The 26646-nt window shown below is 31.8% G+C and overlaps 1 protein-coding gene across 7 annotated transcripts in view; it reads left to right on the forward strand.

Annotated features, from left to right (window-relative positions):
• The window catches only part of TfAP-2 (transcription factor AP-2), a 416024-nt gene that overhangs the window by 174467 nt on the left and 214911 nt on the right, over window positions 1–26646 (forward strand). For 3 of the 7 annotated variants that reach the window (XM_076538526.1, XM_076538522.1, XM_076538525.1), the window contains exon 2: window positions 3331–3455. The exons of 2 other annotated variants lie outside the window; for them this stretch is intronic. In XM_076538526.1, the coding sequence (XP_076394641.1) occupies window positions 3393–3455 (63 nt within the window). In that variant the 5' untranslated portion in view covers window positions 3331–3392. The remainder of the gene's footprint in view (window positions 1–3330; window positions 3456–26646) is intronic. 2 more of the 7 variants (XM_076538523.1, XM_076538527.1) reach the window with 1 other exon arrangement.

Genomic DNA, 26646 nt, shown 5'->3' on the forward strand with positions numbered 1-26646 from the left:
TTTATTTGAAAGTAGATATTTCTAACAAAAGTTCCCGAATAATTTCCGTAATTTAAAAAACCCAAGATCCATCTTTGCAAGTTACATAAATTTAACTTTGGATGTTATTTGCATGAAATATTTCAAGTAGAATAATTAAAAAAATGCAATATTTTCATTTTAAGTCTAAACAAAATACTCAGAAAATTCATTTATTTTTCTACTGCCAGTTTCTATTCTTCATTCAGAACAAAATTCTAATTAATTAAATTCTGACTAATTCCAACTAATTAAAAGCAGAAGAAGTTCAAGTACTCTTGAATTTACTGATAAATAAATGTTCTCGTTACAAGTTTCAACAAATCAATTCAATCTTATGATTATTTTCAGTATGTTTTGAACTATGTTCATTATGCATACGCAGTGAAAGAAAAGAAGCAGAAGTCGAGGAAATAAACGAGAAATAAAAGTGAAACAAGGGAGGCAAGTTCGAAAGAACACCCGCGGTGATCTACTTACATCTATATTAATGCTCTGCGGGACAGGAAGCTGTTCGATGTTCCACTGCAGGATTTTATGACCTAATTTTTTCTGCAAAGATACCAAGTACTTACGTTGTGATTTAAAGTAAAATTTGTTTCTGGTGCATAGTTCGTAACGCGAAATCATGCCTGCTGCGATGTTTGTCGTTTATCAAAAAAGGATTGATAATTAGATTCGTTAAATTTGAAGTACGATTATACTTCAATTATAATATTAATATTAATCGAGCATGTTCGTAGATGTAAGATACAAACGATGTAAATGTAATTTACAAGTATATTACAGAAATGTGTTTCCATTTCCATTATGTTATAAATCAATTCATCTTTAATTGTATCGTCATTTGAATGATTGTGGCGATTTTGTTAGGATGTGTGGGGGACGTTTAAATTTGCATACCAATCCGTGACTTATATTATTAAAAATTTATTTTCTTACGTAATTGGAAATATTAACTGCTTGTAAATATTATAAAATAATATTGTAGATATAACTAGTATAATTATAATAATAAATTCATAGAACTATAGTATTAATATAATAATAAATATAATAGACCTTTGTGAAAATATTTAACAGTTGCTAAAAATTAAAGTGCTACCTAATCTAATTGTTGACTGCATCAGTATTAAATGTGTATTAATTTTATTTTCAATGTTTACCAAAAAAATCAATATAGCAATTTTTTGTGAAATTAAAATTATTTGCAATAAATTCATTCAATCGAATATAATGAGATTTTGAACATTAGGACATTTCCTTTAAAATTTTAGGTTAGGCTGATATTTTGGTATATGAAACTTTTCATTAGCAACTAGTAACCAAATATTTATTTTAAAAGCTTTTACTGCTGATAAAATAATTTGTGTGTAATCTGCTTTTCCTTAACTATTTTAAAAAATTTATATGATTTTATAATGTAAGAAAATTGATCAAATGTATATTATAAAATTTTAGGTTATGTTGATACTATGAGTGTAAGAATAAGCAGAATTATATTTTTGTACAGTTATAATTGTTAGCATAAATATATGAATACAAAACATATTTATTTGAATACAATCAATATTAATAATATAATAAATTCATTAAGGCAGATTCGTTTAATAATTCGATTTCACGTGAATTCGCTTTTGTGCCGATGGCATTTAATGACGCGTCAGTGTCACGTTATCACGTGCTATTGGAAAAATAATATTTAATTTCAATATTTAAATAATTCATAAGAAATAACACTAACTAATAAGAAATTCATAAGAAATAAAATGAATTAATGAAACTAAAACAACTTTAATATTTATAAAATTATATAACATTAATTCATTAGAATTTTACTAAAAGTACACCTCGCTCTTAATTCATTACGAAATGAATTTAAAAATATAATACCCTTGGAGTGCTGTACAACAATATTTTCGCGTGCTTTAAATACTCAATTATAAAAATTAGTGAGCAATAAAATTAATTGAAATTTTCTATCTAATAATTCTGAAACAACTTTATTGAAACTTTAATGAAACTTTATCGAAAGAATTATAGAAAATTAATAAATTAGAATTTTAATAACATTGAATTTTGTAATATTGCACAAATATACTTTTGCACGATTTAAATATTGAATTATATGTACAAAATTAAAAAATAATTAAGAACAAAGCTTCAAACCCTATTTTTTCAAAGGGAAATCGTATTCAGAATCGTGTTAGCTACCCCTCATTTCTGGGATCTACACTAATTGTGAGACATCCTGTATGAGAGTGTGATACAATTATATCCTACACATGTTCAATCGCAACCTTAAAATTCCAGAAGTATTCTTATTTTTGCAGCCAAAAATAGTCACTAATATACAATCTCGATATTATAAATTTTTATAATTATACTAAAATAATTGTGTTCGAAAGTTGTAAGCTTGATTAAAATATCAACTAATTATAGTCAGTTTAGTACTTTTTGTAATAACATTTTAATCAGTTTAAGCGTTCAAAATAAACAGAAATGTTATTAATAACAAAATTCATATTCAATTATTAATTATTATCGGAGTTCGGTTAGATGTTAGGACATCGTATGTCTCTTTGCGAAATGTGTTTGATCCTTCAGCAAATATTTCTTCTTGTTAACCTCTTAGGCACGACACACCACTATGATGCTTGGAGTACAATCTCTCTGTACAACAGTCCACTATAGTGGCTTTCGAATGTCATCGTAGATTACATAGCCCCATGGCTCACTCTACTGACTCACTCGTTCCAATTGAATGATCGTTTTCATATGTTTTGATTCGCACTTTTTTGCCTTCACCACGTCCTCTAAGAGTATTAACAAATCCCACAAAAGTACATTACATGTAAATAAAAGGTAACGCCAAATAGTTTAGGTACTATGGAGCACCTCCTTGCACTAATACGATATTGGAAACATTTGGAAATTACATATTTTGTGAATTTTCTAAAAAAGTAAATTATCAAGGTTAAAGTATATGTGTCATATCTTTGGGAAAAATTATAATTCAATCATCAAAAACTTCATTCCAATTTACTCGCGTGAAGAACAGCATCGTCGCACATTGTTATGCTGTTTGCATGTAATTCGCATCGAACTCTGCCGTACAAAGCCGAGTAAAGTTCAGTCGTGTCTACGAGGTTAAGCAGAAATGTAATTAATAACAAAATTCCTACTCAATTATTAAGCAATATGTGTCAACCATTTAAGCAATTTTAATTCGTTTAACCACTACATTTACCTTATTTCTCTTCATAAAATGAGTTTGTTTGATCGCTAAGTAAGTGTTTCGCCTTGTTCTAGGTAAGTTGTGACCGGAGAACCGCGGTGAACATTCGGATAGTATTTCGCCGGTAGAGCTCAGAATGACGTTCAGATGCATGCCAGCCTTTCAGACTCTTGGAAGCGGTGACTGCAGTTCATCGTGGGTAAGTGTATTGCTCTTATGTAACTGGGTAAATCCGCAATAGAGAACCATTGCGAATGATACATGACACGAGTACTCGTGTTCTGACCTTTCTTACCATAGAAAACCGCTTTCAATGAGTTGGATAATTTTCTAATTGGTCAACGTTGACTTTACAAATATGCACAGCGTTTCGATACTTTGTGAAAGGTCCTGGTAAAATTTTACGGATTCCAGGTTTATTAACCTCTTGCTGTATGATTCATTTGTCAGGTGCGTCAGACAACATCTATTATATTATCTATTGCTACAATATTAAAATAAACAAAGATAGTTAAAATGTTACATCAATTTTATGTTCAGCATTTTAACTATCGAACTTGGACTTCAATGATATATTAAACTTTATTGGTATATTCAAAGTTCCAGTAAAAATTCTTACGTTTGAGCTGTGAGTGCGTCACGAGTGCGTCATTAGTTACAGTGTGGCAAGGCAATAAATTTAGAAAAATTTGTTATGTAAAGAATTAAGAAATTTAACTTAAAAAATTTAACTAATTGGGACTCTTTAAATTATATCTCTAAGTTATAGGCAATCCTATTTTTTAAGCAATGTTATTCACTTATATTATGTCTCCTAATTTGGTAATTGTGGAGTTGTAATAACACTTTTGATTTGCAATAATATTCTGCAGTCACCATTTTGCTAATTATACAAGCTTGAAATATTTTATCATTACATTTAACAATATTAGTTAAGCATGAAATATTTCATATTTAATATTATAACGATTTCAATCATTTCTGTACTGAAATGTGTATTCAATAAAAAGTGATCATTTTATATAAAATTATTTTTATATTGACTTATTATACATTCATATTGATTTCATATTAATAATTATTTTGAACTGAAAAAGTCTCCTATGAAAGCTATACAACCACATATTAATAATAGTCTCAAATGCAATTTTTTAAAAATGGTGATAAATTTAAAACAAACATTATTTTATTTAAAATAACAAAAAATAAAATCATCTTGACAACGACGAATTTTGCAGTCAGTATTAACATGATAATTTTTCTTCGCACCATAAAGTGTTTTATTTACATGCCACCGTGCATGCAATTAAAAGTTTTTCTAGGATAATTGTTTCGTTTTAATAATGAAACCGTTGTTATCCTGAAGTTAACAGTTTAGAAAATTAAGTTTCCATGTCGCTATCTTCCGTCAGATCAGAAAAATTTATTTTCCCGGATCTTACGTTCGCTCATTTGTTTACTTATCTCGGTAATATATCGTCCGACACGCTACGTTTATTTTATTTGGCTTAATGCTATATTTCTTGACTTTACATTGTCCGCAAATTAGTATGAATTTCATTAAGTTAACGACGGCAAAGTTCAGGAGAAAAATGCCAGATCAGAATGAAGAAATTAAAACTGTAATGGCAAACTGGGGTAACAGTAATCTCTACGAATATTTAATGCAATTCCGAATCCTCGGTTTGCGCAACTCGAGATTACTGTACCATCTAATTTGCTTACAATTTTCAATGCAAAATTTATCGTGCAGAAAGTATTCGAATTATGGAGATGAGGTGATATTTAGATTGCGAAAGTCGATTTAATTGTAACACAAATATTTCATACTCGTCATTTTTAACCTATCGCTACTTGTTTTTAAAATTTTGTTTAAAATTCAGAAGAAACTATTCAAAGTAGTTATTCGTTAATATAGTAATTAATTAATAAGTCATAATTAATATTACTTAACTATTCAAAGTAATATTAAAATAATTTTGTCATCTTTTTCCATGCTGAATATTTATTTAAAAATAATGGTGCAACAGTGTGAATTTATAACATTGTATAAAATGGAAGCAATAAATTGTAATAGTCGAGGACAAGTTTTAGATAATTCGATGATTTTCAATGACAGTAAAACATGTAATTAATTTATGTTTATTAAGATTTGATAATTGCAAAATATTAATTGATTAGGTGCAAATATTTCTACATATAAATATAATTGATGTGGTCTGATATATTTCATTGGTTTTCTACTTAAATATTAAATCTATAAATTTTTTCAATGAACACAAATTGTTTTAATAGGTATAAGTTATTTAGTATAACTAAATAAGCTTCTAAATGATATGTCAAGTTTCTAAATTATCAAAATTACCTAATTTTTCAAATATACAAATTTTTAAGTACCCACATTACTAAATTTCATTATTTACTTATTTAAATTTTCTATATAAATTTTACTTCAATATTTACTCATTTACTTGTCCATTGTATAATTTCTTAATTTGAACATTCCATACCTTAACATTACAATAATTACATTGCTCCGTCTTGCCAACAAAAGTTTTTAAACCGCCGTTGAAAACCTACCCTTTGTCAGTTCAACCTCTTTCACTGAAACTTCGACGACTGAAAAGATCACGAGATGATAAAAATGAAATCTGTCGTACAATGAACCAGGAGAAGGGTGATTCAAATGAACGTTTTGTAATCGAGTGACCGATTAGAATACAAAGTCAAATGCTTAGCGGTCAGCCGAGTTTGGATTCACGGAATTGAAACGGGAAATGAGGTTGGCAGAAGTCATTCGCGGATAATAAGCGCGATGGGGAGCAGCCTTAACGCGGCTGCGTGACCAACAAGTTCGCCGCACGACCTAAGGATTCAAACCTGCCTTCTTATTCTCATTCCGTTGTTATTACTTTGTTTCCTTTCTCCCCTCTTTCTGAGACGAAAGTAAATAACTCCTCGTCGTTTACTCGCTCTACCCCCGAGTTTATAATGGAGATTATCTTATTTGCGTTGAGACTCGTTTTAGTCCGCGGTCCGAGTTCTCGGTTGGAAAAACCACGGGAAGGAAAACTGCGGTGAAAAAAGGGGATCATTCGATGAAGGAATAAGAAATGAGAGACGTACAACACGCGAGTTTAATGATCAGAACTGTCTTGTTTTTATTTTCTTTTATTTTATACAGTGATCGAGGATGTCGAGTTAAGTTTGTTCTTTTAATGAACGAAAGTATTGCATTACATTTTTGCAATGCTGTGTGTTATTTATTGTTGTACGTGATTTTGATCGCGTAATTTTTTAATATTATTTATATGTGTCTAACAATAATCATATTATTTTTGGTACACGTGTATTAATCATATATTTTAATTTTATTATACATATATAATATTTTAATATTCTTTATTACACATATGTAACATTAATTTATAATGTTTGAATAATACATTATATACAAAAAAATTACTATATATTTATGTTGGAGATATTCATGGAAAACAGAAATAAAAAAATAATACATAAAATTCTAAATTAATTTAAAAATATGTATATATTAGTGATAAAAACGATACACGAATTAACATTTACATTTGTCTCCATCTAACGGAATTGATCACTACTAGACTACTATTGATAACAGTGAAGTCTGAGCGTGCGTATATAGATTGATTGTGCTACACCAATAAAAATCAATCGTTCATTCTATGATTTGAAAAGATATAAATAGCATTAGCCTCGAGCTTTTTTTTTCATTTTATGCTGTTAAAAACTTCTATAACTTTGATAATATTTAGTTTGTTTATTTTATCGATTATGCTTCATGTAAATTGTATTAAGTTTTAAAATTTTTTTATTTTTGTGGATGAAATTTGTGATATGTGAAAATTATGGAATCAATTCAAGCAATTTATGCGGAAAACAATATGAAAAGATAATTTACAACTTATATTCAAAGTAGGATGTATTTAAAAACTACAAATCTCTTGATGCCATAAATCTTCTCCTTTCAACAACGGATGGTTTCCTTTGAATATTGTCAAGTCGCTCTCGTGTAAATGGTTTCAAGATTGCAAGGTAAAAAAGTGGATTAAAGTGGGCCAATCTCAACCAAATTTTCATCTGCAATGCCCCATGCCATGAGGATGCTAAGTTCAAAATTTGGTTGAGATTGGTCCAGTAGTTTTGGCCCTAGCGTGGGTAATTTCCCTACATTTTTCATCTTATAGTCTTCGCTAACGCTCAGACAATTAATATTTCTCCTACATTCGCGTGTTTCGTTTCAATTTTGTTCTCTGATTTTCCTCACGTAATTTAATTGTGAATTTTGTAATTGTTCTTGAATAAATAGTTTACTCGTTCTCTGTATAATTTATTACGACACTTTATTCGACCACGGATCTCCTCACCTTCAACAGTATAGACTTTTCATTTTAAAAAATTCAATCTTTTAAATAATATATTCGTAAGAAATTAAAAATGTTGTAGAATTAAATTTAAAATACGCAGAATTAACTTAGGAATAGAACTTGTTTAATAGAACTTGTTATTGTAGAATTAAATTTAAAATACACAGAATTAATTTAGAAGTGGAACTTCAATATGTTGAATATTAAATCAGATATTTAAAAATAAAATTACACTGTATTAACAGAACTTGCCAATCACGAATAAAAAGTTCTTTTATTTTTTTAATTGAGAAGTAAATCGACAAATATATCAACTGTCAGAGTAAAAATAACCAAAGTGTATCGTACTGTAACAAGAATATTTCTAAAACAAACAGTTTTTTAATTAACTAAATCATTTTTACTTGAATGATTGTGTGACTATAAATGTTAATTTTCATCGTACATGGAAAACTATAATCACTGCTAATTGGGAATATTAAATTACTTTTTATTTCTATAATTTTACATAAAATCTAAGCAGTTTTAATTTCATTAGTATTTTTCAGTTTAATCAAAACATTATTACAAAGTTCTATGAAGATATCGCAAAACTTAGATGTATATCAAACAATTTTCAATATAATAAATTGTATTCTTAGGTTATGCAAGTATGGTAATTAAATATGATTTTAATCGCGTAGACCACTTAGTAACGCGGTGATTTTTATATAAAGGAAAAATGATGGACAGATTAACTGCCCATTGCAGAGCTCGCGGGCATTAGCGTTCAAGGAATGTGCGGTAATAAGGCATGGTTTAAAGATAGCAAATCCATTAAGGTTTTAAATGTTTCAATTTAGATAAATATTATAAAAAATTGAAATTTAGGATTTAAGCACTTGAAATTTGAGGATTAGGGAATGTGGGAATTGTGAAATTTGTGGATTTGGGAATTTGAGGATTCTGGAGTTTGAGGATTTAGGAATATGAGAATTTGGGAATTTGAAAATTTGAGAATTTAGGAATTTGAGGATTTAGGAATTTGAGAAGTTGCATATTTGTGGATTTGGGAATTTGAGGATTTGAAAATTTGAGAAGTTGGAAATTTGAGGATTTGGCAATTTAAAAAGTTGCAAATTTGTGGATTTGGGAATTTGAAGATTCTGGAGTTTGAGGATTTATGAATTTGAGAATTTGGGAATTTGTGGATTTGGAAATTTAAGGATTTGAATATTTGAGAATTTGGAAATTTGAAGAGTTGGGAATTTGAGGATTTGGAATTACAGAAATTTAGAAATTTAGACATTTGGAACTCTAGATATTTAAAAATTTGGTAACGTAAAATTTGTTAATATGAGAATTTAATAATGTAAGAATTTGATAACGTAAAAATTTGATAATCTGAGAATTAGGTAATGTGAGGTTTTAATAATGTAAAAATTTAAGAATTTAAATATCTGAAAATTTGACACATTAAATTTAAAATTGTAAAAACACAAAAATTTAAAATTCTCGAATTTCTAACTTGGGAACTTAATCATCTCTGCTCAATACTACTCTAATGCAACCCCTATTGAAAACAAATTAGAAAATATGAAATTTCTGTTGTAAAAAACCTAATATATAAATAAAATTCTACAGTGTATCATTTATATAAGACTACTTCTACAATACAACATTTGTAAAAATCTCTATAAATCATTGTTTTTTCACACTGGCCTTCAGTCTCGTTGCACATAAACGACTCTTTTCCATAGGATCTCACCGCGATCACTTGTCTATCTTCGCCGCTTTTGATCAAGGATACACGATCGCAATGATAATACACGCAAAAAGTCGCTCGTGTGCATCGGGTCTTAAATTATTCAACTTGAGTCAATTTTACTATCCCACGCTTCGTTAACTTGCAATTAAAATATCCACTCGTTAATTTAACGTGTGAAATGAGCATACCGGAAAGTGTTGCTTTGGAAAAATTATAGGCTATAAAATACTAAAGGATTTTATTTCTGAATATAATATCATGTTAGTCACACAGTTATTTCATAAAAGATATTAAAGTCGTAGCGTATATAATTAATAATTTTATAGCAAATATTGATAAACAGGAAACTTGTTAATTATTATACCTGATAAAGTTTAATTATACTTTGAAGTAATTTAATTACAGAAAATAATTATGTAGTTTGCAATTTTACTAAACTATGCAATATATGAATTTACAGTATATTTTAATTATACTGTTTGACTGTAATTTAACTTTAATAATTATTTAATGTTGTTGTAGTAGTATTCAATATTTTTTAGACTGATAGGCAAGTATTTTCGATGAAGAGAATATTTCCATTGTACAAATATTTATATTCTTCTGTAAATATTTTTACTTCTATAAATAGAAATATTTTCTATAGATTTCGCTTAAATTACCCCTTTGCACTTGAAGGTATTTTAAGTACTAAAACTTATAATTCGTTGACATGTTTAACGAATTTTTTTGAAGTTATTGTCAATATTATTAAATTTGTCACTTGGGTAATTGTCACGTTATGTTTCACTATGTTTGTACATTGCATGTATATCACTGCAGCTTCGATCAACCCCTTGTGTTAAAATAACAAGCTACACTCGTGACGCCATTGCAGTTCACGTATAATATAGTAATCTTCAAGAATTATTCATTCAAGGATTTTTCTCATATTTACACTTAAATTTTCAAACTACAGTCATAATTTGTACAATGAAGAGTCACTAAATAGAAAAGCATGATTTGACTTCCTTTATCAGTCTTAACATCGTAGTCAACAGTTTGTCACGTCTGATCAGTTAATAAGTCTATCGATTCCGGTTAATAGACTTATTGAGTATATTGATAGACTTATCCTGCTCTGGCAGAGTATTAGAAAGTATCTATTTGAAATTATTATAAATGGAGGTAGTGTGAGTAACCTTCCAAGTGCAAAAGGTTGAGCAAGGTCGACCGTTTTTCTCGTCAAAGGCACAAAGCGAACCATTACGTTGCCTCCGATTCAGCAGCCGCAGTTGGCTATATTTCTCGATTATTTTTCATAAACATTCCCCACGCTGCTTTCGATCCACCAGTCCTCTCGTTGGATTCTAGCCGTTCGATCCCGCCGACGAATCGCGCGTAGAGCTGCACCTTGCAATTACGCGGAAAGGCGGTCCACCCACTCCGCGAGTAACAGAGCCTGCACCTTCTTTTGCCCCCCTGGCCCCGTCTCCGGCCCCCGTGTGGTTTTATTATTAATTATCAGGTCGCCACTATGTTATTAGTGCACTAGGAGAAACCGCCCGCCTTGGTACACGGTGAATGGCGCTCTGTTCAGGGACTCAATCCTTGGAGCGAGCGAGCCTTTAAGTCGACGATGATAAATAACGACGTGGCGGGTACACGCGCACGTATAATCTGCTCCACGGCCGTTTTGAGTGACACGAGGCTGTAATTACTATTATCAATTAGCAGACGGAAGGGGAGATTTATGAATTGGGAATGTAGGCTGCCGCGAGGACTAGACTACAGCGTTTTAACTCGTAGAGCTGCTCTCTTATCTTTGCTGGGCTGAAGGTGTTGCTTCGTGATTTAAATCTTGCTTGTAGAATGTATGCTTTCAAACGATTTATGATATCGAGAATTATTCAGGAAGTTTTGGTAGGTTGCGATTATTGTTGTAGCTCTTCAGGTTACTTCGCTATTTGTGGATATTGCGGACTCATTACAATTTTCAAATTGTAGTTGAAGAGTGGACATATATACTTTTCAATGATTTATGGTATTGAGAATTATTCAGGAAGTTTTGGCAGGTTGCGATTATTGCTCTTTGGGTTACTTCGCTGTTTGTGGACATTGGACAATAACATTGTGGTCTTTTATTCCAATTTTCAAATTGTGGTTCTAGAATCGACATGTATGTATACTTTCAACGGATTTATGGTATCAAGAATTATTGAGGAAGTTTCAGTTGGTTATCATTATTGCAGAATTTCTTTTGGTCATTTTGCTGTTTGTGGTTATTGGTTGGATATTAGCTTCATGTGACTTTTACTATAACTTTCAAGTCTTGCTAGGTTATAAAACAGACGTGCAGTTAGAGCAATTTATGATATCGAGAATTATTCAGGAAGGTTTCGTAGGTTGCGATTATTATTGTAGCTCTTTGGGTTACTTCGCTATTTGTAGATATTGAACAATAACAATGTGGACTTTTATTGCAATTTTCAAATTGTGGTTGTAGAATGATCATGTATACTTTCAATGGATTTATGATACCAAGAATTATTGAGGAAGTTTCAGTTGGTTGTGATTATTTCAGAATTTCTTTTGGTTATTTTGCTATTTGTGGTTGTTAGTTGCATATTAGCTTCATGTAGCTTCTAATATAATTTTCAAGTCTTGCTAGCTTATAAAACAGACATGTGCAGTTGGCATAACTTATGATATCAATAATTCTTCAGGAAGTTTCAGTTGCGATTATTATTGTAGCTCGTCAGGTTACTTCACTGCTTGTGAATATTGGATACTAACATTCTGGACTCTTATTACAATTTTCAAATTGTGGTTGTAGACTGGACATGTATACTTTCAAACGATTTCTGATACCAGGAATTATATAGTTGATTCTGATTACTATTGAATCTCTTTTGGTCATTTTGTTGTTTATGCTTATTTGGATATTGGCTTCATGTGGCTTCTACTATAACTTTCAAGTCTCGCTAGGTTATAAAGCAGACATGTACAGTTGGAACAATTTACGATATCAATAATTCTTCAGGAAGTTTCAGTTGCGATTATTATTGTAGCTCTTCAGGTCACTTTGCTATTTGTGGATATTGGATACTATTATTGTGGACTCTTATTATTGTAGACTTATTATTGTAGACTAATATTATAGACTCTAATTTTCAAATTGTGATTGTAGAACGGACATGTATACTATCCAACAATTTATGATGTTGAGAATTATTCAGTATGTTTCGGTTAGTTGTGATTATTACTAAACCCTTTTTAGTTATTTTGCTGTTTATGCCTGTTGGTTATTACCTTCACATGACTTCTACTATAACTTTCAAGTCTTGGTTGTAGAATGAACATGTACAATTTGGAACGATTTATGATATCGGGTATTATCGAGGAAGTTTCGGTAGAAATTATTACACTATATCTTTAGGTCACATCGCTGTGGATGGTTGGATATTAGCTTTATGTAGCTTCTACTACAATTTTCAAATAGTGCTTGTAGAATGTACGCTTCGAAACGATTTATGATGTCAAGAATTATTGAGGAAGTTTCGGTAAATTGTGATTACTATTGTATCTTTTTATTTTGCTGTTTGTGGCTGTTGGCTGGATATTAGCTTCATGTAACTCTGCTACAACTTTCAAGTCATGCTACATTGTAGAATGAACATGTATGCTTTCAAAACGATTTATGACATCGAGAATTATTGAGGAAGTTTCGATAGCTTGCGATTATTACTGCAGCTCTTTACATTATTTCGCTGTTTGGGAATATTGGTTGAATAGCTGCATGTGGGCTCAACTACAATTTTCGTGCTAGGTTGTAAAATTGACAGTGTAGTGAAACGAATGTGTGTAGTTTGAAACGATTTATGATGTAATCAAAAATTATTGAGGAAGTTAATTCACAAATCAAACATTCCTTATTCATTGACTTCACATTGTCCTATCCATGTGAATCACGAAAGAAACGACCGAATCTTTGAAACTCGAAACTTTCTTGTGTATCGATTACAAAGTTTGTAGAAGCTTATCGGTAGTAATTATCATATACAAATTAACAGGATTTGCATCGAGCGATTGCTATAACTCGCAGTTAATGACTCGTGTGCATTTTGGTTGACCGATTCGAATCGATGCAACGACAATTAGAAAGCGAGGCGAAAGGGGACGGCGTGGACGTTTCGCTTCTAATTATTGCCTGGTAATTAATACGACGTAATTAAAACGGCGAATGGACAGGGACAAATGAGGCCGAATTGCCTGGTCCTGGTGATGCGTGTTTCGTTAGTCTGCCTCTCGTTTTTCTCGCATAACGAACCCATTTATTTCGGCATGGTAATGTACGATACGACAATGCGTCGCTCGATCTACGACTCACGAAACAAACCTTGGGCAAAACGAGCTAGCTATACGGCTCCATCCCCTGGGGGACCACGAGCATTTCACCCAGAATTTACGTTGCGTTTCACGCTGCTAATACCGCTGTAGTATAATTATAATTAGCGGGCTACGCCCTTCACACCGCCCCCTTTGGAAGTTCGCCCTGCCGGATACCTGCCACGTTCGTATCCTTCACCTTGATATCCGGTGTCCGGCACGATGGCTAACGCTTGTGTTGCCAGAACGAAGGCTCTGTTTGGACTGCAAATTTACGTTTTAATCTCTGGAAGGGATTTTGTGCTAAGGTTAGAAAAATGATCGTATCTTTTACGTAGGATCAGTGGTTCATTTTTTAATACTTTGTTATTTTATGTAACGTTGAAATTTTTATATGGAAATAAGCGTTTGGATATTAATCCATAATTTATATTGTTAATAATTATTAACAATATTTGTTTATTTACCTGATTGGAAATATTTTTATTAACTACTTGGAATTGTGAATAATAAGTGTAATAGAATATTGTGGAAATATTTGGTAAGATTGTAAATAAAAATACCATATGAATTATTTATGTGAACATGATAGACTACTATACACTATATGTATAATAATATATTGTATATAATATACAATGCACAGTATTCTGTAACGTGTTGTATAACCATTTAAGTAATTACGTTCATAAATTATCTATACGTAGTGAAAAACGAAGCAATTACAATACGTGTGATAATTAATATTTTTTTACAAACCAATACGAATTATTGGAAAAAAATTTGTAGTATAATAGTTTACGATGCTTACGAATTGTTAAAATATAAAAATACATTGTACGTAACATATTGGATACACAGAGTGTTCCAAAATGAATTATAAACAAATCTTAAATTGTAGAAAATAAAATTCAGTGATATATTTTTACATATTTTCGCATCGTACGAAATTTCATTCATTTTTTTCCGTTTCCAATAATTTGGAAATAAACAATAATATTGCTCGGTATATTCATTTTACATTTCTTACCGTACCTGCAATATGTTCACGCTTATTGTACGCGCGTTTAATGCACGATAGGAACGCCCATCACACACGCATGCGCACTTACATTCTCTAGCATCCAGTACGTCACATTCAACCAATGAACGACCTGAGGAAAATACTTGTATTGCTTCGCGTTTAATGCATTAGAATTTGAAGTTACTATAACAGCAATCGCCGACTGATGATCTACTAAAAAATTTATATTCATTTGCACTTACTATTTTTTATTAATAATTAAACAATAATAATATTCTAAGAAATTCTTGTATTCTTCAAACAAAGCAAAACAATTCTTTTAAAGAAACAGGAACAAGTATTGTATTGAAAATCTGTAATATTTGAATAAGCTTTCATAATAAAATTTTGTAATAATTAAATAAAATTTGAAGATTTTTACAGGATTTAGTATACATTTATATTTTATGCCCATACATACATTTATATTATGAATAAATAAGCACTCATTACTTTCTATGATTAAATAAGCATATCCAATTTAATTATATTAAATAAGTGTAATTCATATAAGTAAGCTGGAAATTCTCTGATTATTACGTAAAATGATATTAGTTTAAAATCATAAATTTGGTCCATGAGATCCAAAAGGGCGAGAACCCTAAATCATGCATTAAACGAATCTACACTATGAAAAGTTATTTCTTGTATGAAAATTTATTCATGCCATACGATTAAGAAATTCATAGATCCCTCCATACGGTCCCCGCGAAAGAATCTAATAAGATCGAGCGAAGTTTGCAAGAAAAAAGAGTGAAAAATGGCGAAAGAAAAAAATGAAGATCCGACGATCTCGTGCTTGCCCCATAAAATCCGGGCAGCTCGTCTCGATTCGTGGCACGCTCGGAATTCGCGAGCGCCTTTAATGAGGCAGTTTTATACCAGCGTCGGCAACACTGAAGGGAGGTTGAGAACCCGAAGGTGGCTCGTGCTCGATGATGACCTCTGACCGCGAACACTGAAGAGTGAGACGAGGCCATGCCTGGGCACGCGAGGCCCAAGACTTTGCCCCGAGGCACGCGCACCATTCTCTTTCTCCTCTTTTTTTCCCCTCTCTCGCTCTTTCTCCCGATTCTTCCCTCTTTCTCTGTCCCCCGCCCTTGCCCCACGTTCGCCCCGTTCTCTCCCTCTTTCTCTCGGTACCTCCACGTAATTTTGCGCGATTGGCCGGTGTCATGCCATGCAGAACACTGGCCATAGCGCTCCATGATGCGGCGCGCTAAGTGGCGGACAAGCGGAGAGGTGAAACGGTGGTTGTTTTGCATGCACGAGTATCTCCCCTTTTTTCTCCGAGCGATCGAGATCCATTTGGGATCCTTTGGACAGAGACTGGGCGTGATCGGAACCGTAGATCGTTGGCATTCGGTGCTCCGTATCGCTGGATAGATCGTAATATTTTGATAGGCTCTACCGTGGATACGATCTTCGCTTCGTGGCGAAGTTTAGCGCAGTTCTCGATTCGAAGCGGATAACAAGTTTGTGAGCGAAGAGTGAATCGCGATGTCTACCGCGTCGAATGTGGAAATAGGCGATTAATGGAGTCGATTATGACTCGTTCAAGTATGTTAAACTCTCATATTTTTAGTATGGTTAAATATTTCATTTAAATTTAGTCCAGTATGATTTACGCAGAAAAAAATAAACATGATTAATTTTCTCTAGTCTCTTTTGTAGCAATGAATCAGTTATGCCTAATGTACCGATTAATCGTAGAGGTTCGAGTAAAACAATGTTTATGTATTATCCTACAAAATGTTTCACTGAAGCAACACTCGCAAATATTACAGGTAGTATTCCGTAAAAGACGCGCATCGTCGGCAAGAGTGACGCACGCTGATCATTAACGAAAATCCCGTGATGATCCTTTCACGAGATCAGCGACTCATTCATTTTCCTTAATAACTACAAATTACGGGCTATCGGGCCGCTTCGTGGCCAGCAAGTTCTATGAATTTGATCGTGGGGAACGTGGCACCCCGTGCAACCTCGCTCGTCTAATGCGGTGATTAAATCGCCATCGCCATAACCGATGGACACGTAAAGAGATCGGTGTCCGTGGTCATCGAACAGGATTTTTCTAAACCAATATGTCGGCTTATAATCACGTTAAGTGGCCTGTTCACCATTTACTGCCGTAAACATCGAGGGACTTGTTTGCGATCAGGAAACGATCGCGTATTATAGGTGGAAGAATGAGACGCGATCGACGGAACGCGACCAGTTTTTCCATGAAGCTTAACGGGAAAGGTCTTAAATCATACACTTAAACTGATCATTACGGAATGTCCTAAATCAGTTATGTTTTAGTGGAGGAATATTTATTACCAGATAGGTGGACGCTCGTACTCTCCTCCAGAATTCTCGCCCCCTTTTCGACCGGTCAATTAGTCGGCTAAACATATGACCGCATCCGAAACCGGTTTCCGGGAGGTATATGAATTTTCGTTTAGGAGCTCATTATTTTTCGCCTGTCCGATTGTGACGGCGGTGACAGTGGCGAAGAAGTTGTGGATATAAATATTGCGTGTTTGACAAAAACGTCGCGACTGTGGGTTGTGAATTTGTATCTACGGTAGTGTTGTTAGGCGTAGATTTATACCTGTGGTGATACTGTAGCTTAGGCGTAGATTTACATTTATGGCGATACTGTAGGTGTAGATTTATCCCTACGGTGATACTGTAGGTTAGGTGTAGATTTACGCTTATGACGATACTGTAGGTGAGGTGCAGATTTAGGCGTATGGTGGTATTGTAGGTTAGGTGTAGATTTACGCTTGTGATGATATCATAGATTAGGCGTAGATTTACCCCTATGGTGATACTATAGGCTAGGTGTGGATTTTCCCCTATCGTGATACTGTAGGTTAGGTGTAGATTTACCCTTATTATGATACTTTGGGTGAGGTGCAGATTTACAGCTATTATGATACTTTGGGTGAGGTGCAGATTTACAGCTATGATGGCATTGTAGGTTAGGCGTAGATTTACCCCTGTGGTGATATCATAGATTAGGCATAGATTTACCCCTATGGTGATACTATGTATAAGTTAGGTGTAGATTTACCTCTATCGTGATACTGTGGGTTAGGTGTCGATTTGTTCTTGTAGTGACTGTTAGACCTCAAGAAATCTTAAACTATAACCCTTCAAAACTGCAAAATTTTAAATAGTTTAAACAGTAATATGATGGTTCTTCAAAAATCGTGTGGGAAGGAAAGTGAATGGAGATTATTAACACTAGGTGTATGGAACCTAGGTTGTCTTATTGTAATGTTACTGAAATAATTAAGAAGCTCTTGTCAAAGTGTATATTAACCTTTATGAATATAAAGAATCTTTCTATAAGGTAGTTCACATATTATGCATTACACATTCTTTATAGAGTAGTGTCAATTTAAATATAAGTAGTCATTAAATATCTGTAAATCTAAAGCTAACTAATATTGCCACAAGGATATTATAATAATATCTATGAAAGTAATAAGAAATATAAGGAAAATATAAGAAATTTAAGGAAATGAAAGGAAGTTGTATCATTTGTTATGTGTACTTGTTTATTATTTTATATGGTCAGAACAGATTTAATCTAGTCAAAGTAAAATTTTGTATTTTTTGTCCCAGAGTGATGTAATCACATTATACAGGAGTTTTGTGGTCGTTTCTATAGTCGTTTATAATTATTTATAATCATTTACACTCATTTATTTTTATAGCCATTTATAGTCCTTTATTTTTATAGAAGTTGTGTAGCAACTTTATTGTAGCCACTTTATAGTCATTTTCTTACAGTCATTATGCTTTATTACTTTGTTCAGGAAGTATTTACTATTTTTCAATGTAAGGATCACCTCAAACGTGTAAAAATAAATATTGAACTGCGCTAATATATTGGTAATAAAAATCAATACAAACTACATTATACATTTCTAAACCAAAAAGAAAGAAATAAAAAAGACGTAATATAAGATAGTCAAAATCTTATGCATATAAAATATATTATAACTCAAAAATCCTATAGTGATTCTACAACATGATACAAACCTATGTTACACAAATAAATACAAATATTTACAACTTCATTTATGTTTACAAAGTACTACTATTTTGTATTAACAAGTAGTATAGTAACTTTTGTTATTCAAACGTTGGTACTTCTTTAGCGACACAGGTCGCAATTTATAACTGTGCTCTCCAGATAATTCAGGAAATGTAGGTAAAAGCAGAGATCTATTAAGTTTAGTTACTGAAGCTCACCGGATACAATCGCAGAAGTCGGTATTGGAGTCGGTAAGCAAGATATCTGCAGGAAATTGAGGGGGTAACGAGAGATTGTATACTTGCTTTTCTCAATAGATGGTTGTAGTATGTACTGCTGTATATAATGTACCAATTTTTAAATGTTTTGCTATCGATTTTAAATTCTATTTTAATTTTACGAAATTTTTGGAATATCTTCTTCAACATACATTTTGTATAAATTTAGTATTAACTGTAGTTAATTGCACGACCTTCAAAATTACAAATTGTATGATTAAAATATTTGATTATTAGAAATACAATTTTTAATAGAAATTTACATGCACTTATGACTATTTTAACAAATTGTATTTTTGAATTGTAATTTGTCCAGATATAAGTGTTCTCAAGTTCCAATTATTCTTTACTCTTTAAATTTCAAATTTTCAAATTGCTAAGTTAGATTTCCAAATTTTCATGAAGTTTAGATTTTTCAATTTTTAGAAGTTCAGATTTTCAAATGTTTAGAAATTCTAATTTTCAAAGTTTTAGTTCTAATTTTCACGATTATTAGAAGTTCAAACTTTTACGTATTTCCCAATTTGGATTTAAAAATTTTTTCAGATTTCCAAATTTCTAAATATTCAAATCTACATACTTCCAAGTTCTCATATTAAAAAACATTGATACTACTATTTCTTAAATTCCCAGCTGCTTGTCATTGTTCTATAATATATGGTATATTATATGTTTTGAGAACATAATGTTAACATACAACATATAATACGTTCTACAACTGTAATTGCTGTCCAGAAATGCTTTCTGACTTCTCCGAATTAATTATTCTTTTATCTTAAATCAGCTACCTCGTTATTAGTTTTCATCGCTATCCTAAATTGAAATGGAAATTTCGCCATAAATAATCACAATACTCATTAACTCTACATCATGCGTAGCACACACAACCTTTATTGAATTCCAGTACTTCAATCAACGTATTCTCAGAATAATGTCTCAATTTTAATCTCATACTTTTCGTCATGTGTTGACAAATTTGTTCATTCACTTTCTTTATCAAACGTATAAACAATACAATTACGCCAAGAACCAAAATCTCTATTCACAACAGAAATGTGACAAATTATGTACCTTACATAGTATTAAAATAATATCCTTGATAACATATTTCAAGGTCATTAAAGTGGTAAAATGTTTAATATGCAATAATGTTTAATATTTTTGCAATGGAATATTTTTTCAAATATCTCTGAAATTAAAGCCGATCGGTGGTTATATGTAGAGAGGAAAATTGTTCAGAATAACGTCCTTGATGACATATTTCAAGGTTTTTGAAATCAATAAAGTATGAGCTCTTTTATAAACAATTACCACATTAGAAGTATTTTTGCAGATATCTCTGAAATTAAAGCCGATCAGTGATCATCTGTTGAGAGAAAAGTGTTCAGAATGACGTCCTTGATGACATATTTCAAGGTTATCGAAATCAATAAAGTATGAGCTCTTTTATAAACAATGACCACATTAGAAGTATTTTTGCAAATATCTCTAAAATGAAGGCCGATCGGTGGTTATATGTAGAAAGAAAAATTATTTAGAATGACGTCCTTGATGACATATTTCAAGGTCCTTGAACCTGATGATGTCGAGGACAATAGGTGTCTCTATTTATGTCAGTTTCTGATTTTGTGTGATTAGGGTCCCTGAAAGTCTCAGTCCAGCACTGGTAGCGGATCGTGTCGTAAATTCGCAAGCTCACGATAGAAACGGTCAATTGTCGACGGTAATATCGTGTGACGGATAGCTTTTGAGATTTACGCGAAGATATCAGCTCTCCCTTTTCTTTAGCGGAACGAAGAAACGGCCGAAGACATTTTCTTACCGTTAACACGATACTATCTTCTTATTGATAGAGTCCGCAAGGGGCGAGGAATTTTTAATTAGCTCGCAGCAGCTCGATTATATCTTGTCGAGTAATTATGAGCCGGCCCGGTGAGCATGGCCCGTCCAATGTGATTCTTTATACGGTCTCACATATATATTCTACCGGTCGTTGCTTTTATTTCTGAATGACAATCGCAAATTTTCCCGCGCTGCTTTGTAATTACGAACGAATTCGAGAAGTTCTTGCCTCTTCGGAGTTTTATCCAACGACGACAATCGGAAATTTTTCTTAATCGACCGGCAATTATAACCGTGGAGTTCTTGCCGCCATTCCTTGAGACATCCGTCCGCAGGATATTCCTGAGGGTTTTTGTTTTAATGCGATGATTGGAAACTTTGTTGGCCAACGGAGCGCAGAGTTGGAAGCTTCTGAAGTTTTTACGTTAATTCGATTATAGCTGACGAGTTATCAGCCTATAAGATGAAGATCTTACATTGTCCTTCAGCAGTCGATACTCTTTTGAAGATCAGATTTTTGTTCATATTATTTTCTTATGCCTTTTAATTTTCCCTATGCATAATTACGTTCTTGTAATTTTTGACTTTGATGTTTCAACATTGCAATTCCTCTCATTTTGATACTTGATATATGTTACACTTTGAATTCAATTATTTGTGACAGATGTGAAATGTTAAAGTAAACGTACAAAAGTGTGTTGATTATTGAAAATATTTGAGAATATAATTCTTATGTGACTGTAATTTTTATAAAATAATGAATTATTTTAACTTATTTATTATTCATATTTTCAATATAGAAAAAGTTGTTTAATTTTAAAAGAAATTAGAATAGAGTTTCAAATAAGTTTTCATTTGAATTAAATGCATAAATAATGTGATTCAAAATATTTTTATAAGATTCTCTAATATTTTATTTAAACTTTACTGAGACTCGAATAAAAAACAAGAATTTATTCAGACGTAAAATAGAAAATTATTTTAAAGCTACATAACATAACCTGACAGAAATTACTGTTCAATTAAATCAGTATGCAATATCTTTTTAATTAAAAAATGTAATTCAGAAGATTTTAAGAAAATGTACTTAATATTAAGAATATTGATGGTGGTAAAATTACAGTCCGTGTTTTACAGGAAGAACATAAATTTTTAATCCGTCCATTTCGAGTTCCATAAACATTCGTAAATCATCCCACCTCGATTAAAAAGAAGAGAATTTGATCACAAAAATTAATTACTTGTTTAATTCGCTTTTTCATGAGAATAACAATAATTTATTACTATAATTATATTTAATTCATTTATATTGCATTCATTATCGCTGAGAAATAAGTATTTGAAGCGGCGACGAGATAAGACAAGAAGAATGGTTTTCGTTTAATGCGAAGCTGCGAGATACGATCCGAAATGGAGTTAGCTTTTAATTAATCGCAAATACATCGATCACTTTCACTCGGAGTTTCCCTTGATAATTATTTTTTTTTATATAACTGTAATAACGAGTCCAGATTGGAATCATATTGTATATACAACGTGAAAGTGTGGTCGATTAAACGATAAGAGGTAATTTTACCGAGAACGGGTATATCCTTTTATTTTATCCTTTATTCGATTCTTGTTAGTCAATGTAACTCCTTTCATTTCAATCGGCTGTTCCTTTGATTGCATTGAAATAAAAGCAAATTTTACCTTGTACATACATTTTTGTTTCGGTGACATGAAGTAGAGATTTAGGGATGATGAAGTTGTAATGATGAAGTCTGGTCATAGAGGAATATGGAAGATTATTAATATAAAAATAGGAAAATTTATAAAATTTAGAAATTTGTTGTGTAGTGGTAGTTTGTGGGAATGGTGATATGAGATTATAGGGTATAGAATTAAGGGTATAGAAATTGGAGGATATAAAGATTTAGGGATCTAGGGATTTTTGCATATTGAAATTTACAAATATTTGAGATTTGGGATTACAGCGATTTTGGGGTTAAAAATTCGAGGGTATAGAAATTTAGGGATCTAGGGATTTATGAATATGGAGATCGATAGGTATAGAGATCTGAGGATCTAGGGATTTAGGGATGTAGAGATCTACGCGTATAGATACCTAGAATCTATACCCGTAGGGTATAATCTGGGGATTTAGGGATGAAGAGGTCTGCAAGCATTGAGATATGGGATTACAACGATTTTGGGGTATAAAAATTTGACAGTCTGGAGATCTAAGGATCTAGGGATTTATGAATGTGGAAATCGATAGGTATAGAGATCTGAGGATTTAGAAATTTAGGAATGTAAAGATCTGCGAGTATAGAGATCTAGGAATCTAGGGATTTAGGGATGTAGAGATCTACGAATATTTATATTTGGGTTTGCAGCAATTTTGGAATCTAGAGATTAAGGAATATCGAAATCTAAGGATCTAGGGATATAGAAGACAACGACTGTAAAAATCTAGGGATTATGTTGTGGTCTACAAGCATAGATATCTAGGGATTTAGGAAATTTTTTAATTTTCATGTACTATTTCTTAAATTCTTAAATTCTTTGATTCTAAAAATTCAAAAGTCCCCTACTTTTAAATTCTTCAATTTTCAAATTCTGTAGTTCGGATATTCTGAAATTTGCAAATTATTAAAACATCTATTCCTAAAATTCTAAAATTTTCAAATTCTCAAATTTCTTAAATTTCTAAAATTCTAAAATTCTCTATTTTACTCTGAAATCATATAAAACAATTTACCTAATGTCCTTACGCAATTACTCACATAATCATTGCCAATAATTTCTAATCACAAAAGCATAATCGCTGTAACAAAGCATAATCGTTGATTCACATTTTACCTCAAATATGCAAATTTGTCGACAAACAAGCTAGACAAAAAAAAGAGATGAAATAGAGATTCATTCATTAATGACAACATACCTCGAAATAGACGTCTATTTATCAATCCCGGCCGCTTTCTTACGCGTCACTTGTTGGCCGCATGAAATCGTGCACTCATTGAAATCGAACAACGTCGTTAGAGAATCGCGCGAGCCAGACAATGATTAATGCATGAGGGACATTTTCGAGGATCGAGCCAGCAAACTTTCTAACCGGCTGACACGCCATGTGAGATATTTGATCTCGCGTATTCCTTTTGAGATCCTTGTCGTTCAACGACACAAGTGACAACTCGAAACGAGATCGCGATCGTCGCAAGAGGAGACGGAATTAATTTATCCCGGAGTTGTTTCTCTGCGTTTGTTTATTCTATTTGTTGCTAGTTATAGTGATAAAAATCGGATTAAACCTTAATGATCACGCTCAGTCCAAACCCAGTAAATTAATAAATTCAGTTTCAATTTTAGATAATTTATGTTCTGAAAATATGCATCAATAATTTTTTTATATACATAAATAATACATATTACACTTACGCAACTTAATTTATCTAAAAATTTATAAAACTTACAATTCTATTAAATCTATTAAACAATTGTACTCCATAAATTAACGAAGTATTCTGAACAAATATCTGATATGAATATCTACATTAAGAATGTAGATAAAATAACATAAGTGATGCAGCACACGAAAGAATCTCATCATTTTTAACGAAGCCTGCCCACTGATTTGGTTATCACGTACTGTTCATGATGACGAGAATGAGCGTGAAAGCAATTAGGGCATCGATGGGATAAAATCTGCGCGTGAATTGGCGAAGGCATGCTGATGAAATCGCTTCGTCAGAGAATCGTTGTGAATAAAAATGATGTCGAGAATGACGTCTGACGTTGATCAGCAAGGTGCCTTAATTAGGAAACCGTATTTTGTTGTATATATATCAGAGATGAGTTATTATACTTGAAGTACGTGTACAAACAAAATAAATTTCAAATTAATCTTCTTACGTTGGAAAAGAATTTGAATTTTACAAAAAGTTGATTACAATCGTTTCTTTATACTTATTTTTATTTTATTTCGTTATGTTATGTTGTATTTATATTTTATTTGCATTTTTGTTAAAAAAATTTAAAATTTAATAGGGTGTTATTTTTTAACTTAATTTTATTACAAAGTTTGGCAAATTTGAATAGTAGTTTCATAAAAATATTGTACTTTTAAAATAGCAGTAAAATATTATGTATTTTTATTAATAAAATTTAAAATGTAACTGGTTGACAATTTTTTTAATTTTTATTACAAAGTTTGGCAAATCTGAATAAGAGTTTCATAACACCGTTGCACTTTTAAAATAATTTTTCAGTACAGAGAAATAGATTTTATTATTTACATATAGTGTGTGATAAAAAAGATAGGTTATGTGTTTTTATTTTCTGCTTGGTCATCATAGTCTTCTTTGAACCTGTGTCCGTAGTTGCAGTGTTTATTATTGAAAAAATTAGTAACTATTATATATAACGGTTGCCAGTAATTTTATTCTTCACATAAATTTTCATGTTTCTGCTTTTTCCAATTTTTCAAATTTTCATACCTTGATAAATCTCCATACTATGCAATTTCTGTATTAGTAAATTTCAGTGTTTTTAAATTGGAAATACAGTAATTTAGGAATATAGAAATTTATAAATACAGAGGTTTGATTCAATAGTACTTAACCTAACCTAAAGTCACATGACACCATGTGAGTATTCAAAAACATGGCGGGCGCTAGATGTGGACACCAAAGAATATAAAAGTTTTAGTAATCTATAAATGTGAAAATTAAAAAATTTGTAATTATAGAAATGTAAGAATATAATAATTTAAAAATATAGAAATTTGCTTTGATTGTAACACCAGTTACATTAGACCTAATAAATATCTAAAAACATGGAAAATATTCTTTATTATCCTTCATTTTATTAAAATATAAATAAACATGGATAATAGCTATCTAAAAACATAGAGACTTGAAATGTAAAGATTGAAAAAATCTATAAGTGTAAAGATTCAAAAATGGGTGCATATATGTGAATTGGAGAATGTAATTTAAAAATACAAAAACGTAGTTTAATTATATCACCACATTGGCTACATGACACCTTATATTTCCCAAGAAATCAATATGAGATAATCACGAATGATCTGACATTACCACGATGAGATTCGATTTATTCGATAGATCGGTGAGCAACAGGATGATTATAATATCACAGTGGAGGAGCGCTCGATCGGGGGTAAGCGGAATCGCAAGAAGACGCGGCGCGCCGTTGAAATTAAAAGCCTTGGAGGGACGAGATTCGTGAGGGGCACGAAACAACGCAATTTGCTCGCGTGTCCCGTGTCATTGACGACCAACCCTGATCATCTACCCGGCTAATGCACGGTAAAGTCTCAAACGATTATCTACGTGCCCGTCCGACCTTAAAATTGACTAACATACGGGACGTGTTGCTCGTGCGAGTTGTTTCGAATCTGCACCGCGGAGATCATACTGTAATCGTAAAAATCAGTACTACATGACAGGGAAGATTAAACTTCGTAAATAAATAAAATACGATATCGTGAATTAATGCTGATAAAATATTTTAGGATATTATTGCGACGATTTTTTTATGGCATACTTAAGATATTTCACATTGACAGTATATTGAATTAATTTAAAAAATTAACTGCGTACGACAAATTATTTTACGAATGCAAAAATCAGTTTTATGAGAA

Source organism: Megachile rotundata, chromosome 12 (assembly GCF_050947335.1).
Source record: "Megachile rotundata isolate GNS110a chromosome 12, iyMegRotu1, whole genome shotgun sequence".
Classification (NCBI taxonomy): domain Eukaryota; kingdom Metazoa; phylum Arthropoda; class Insecta; order Hymenoptera; family Megachilidae; genus Megachile; species Megachile rotundata.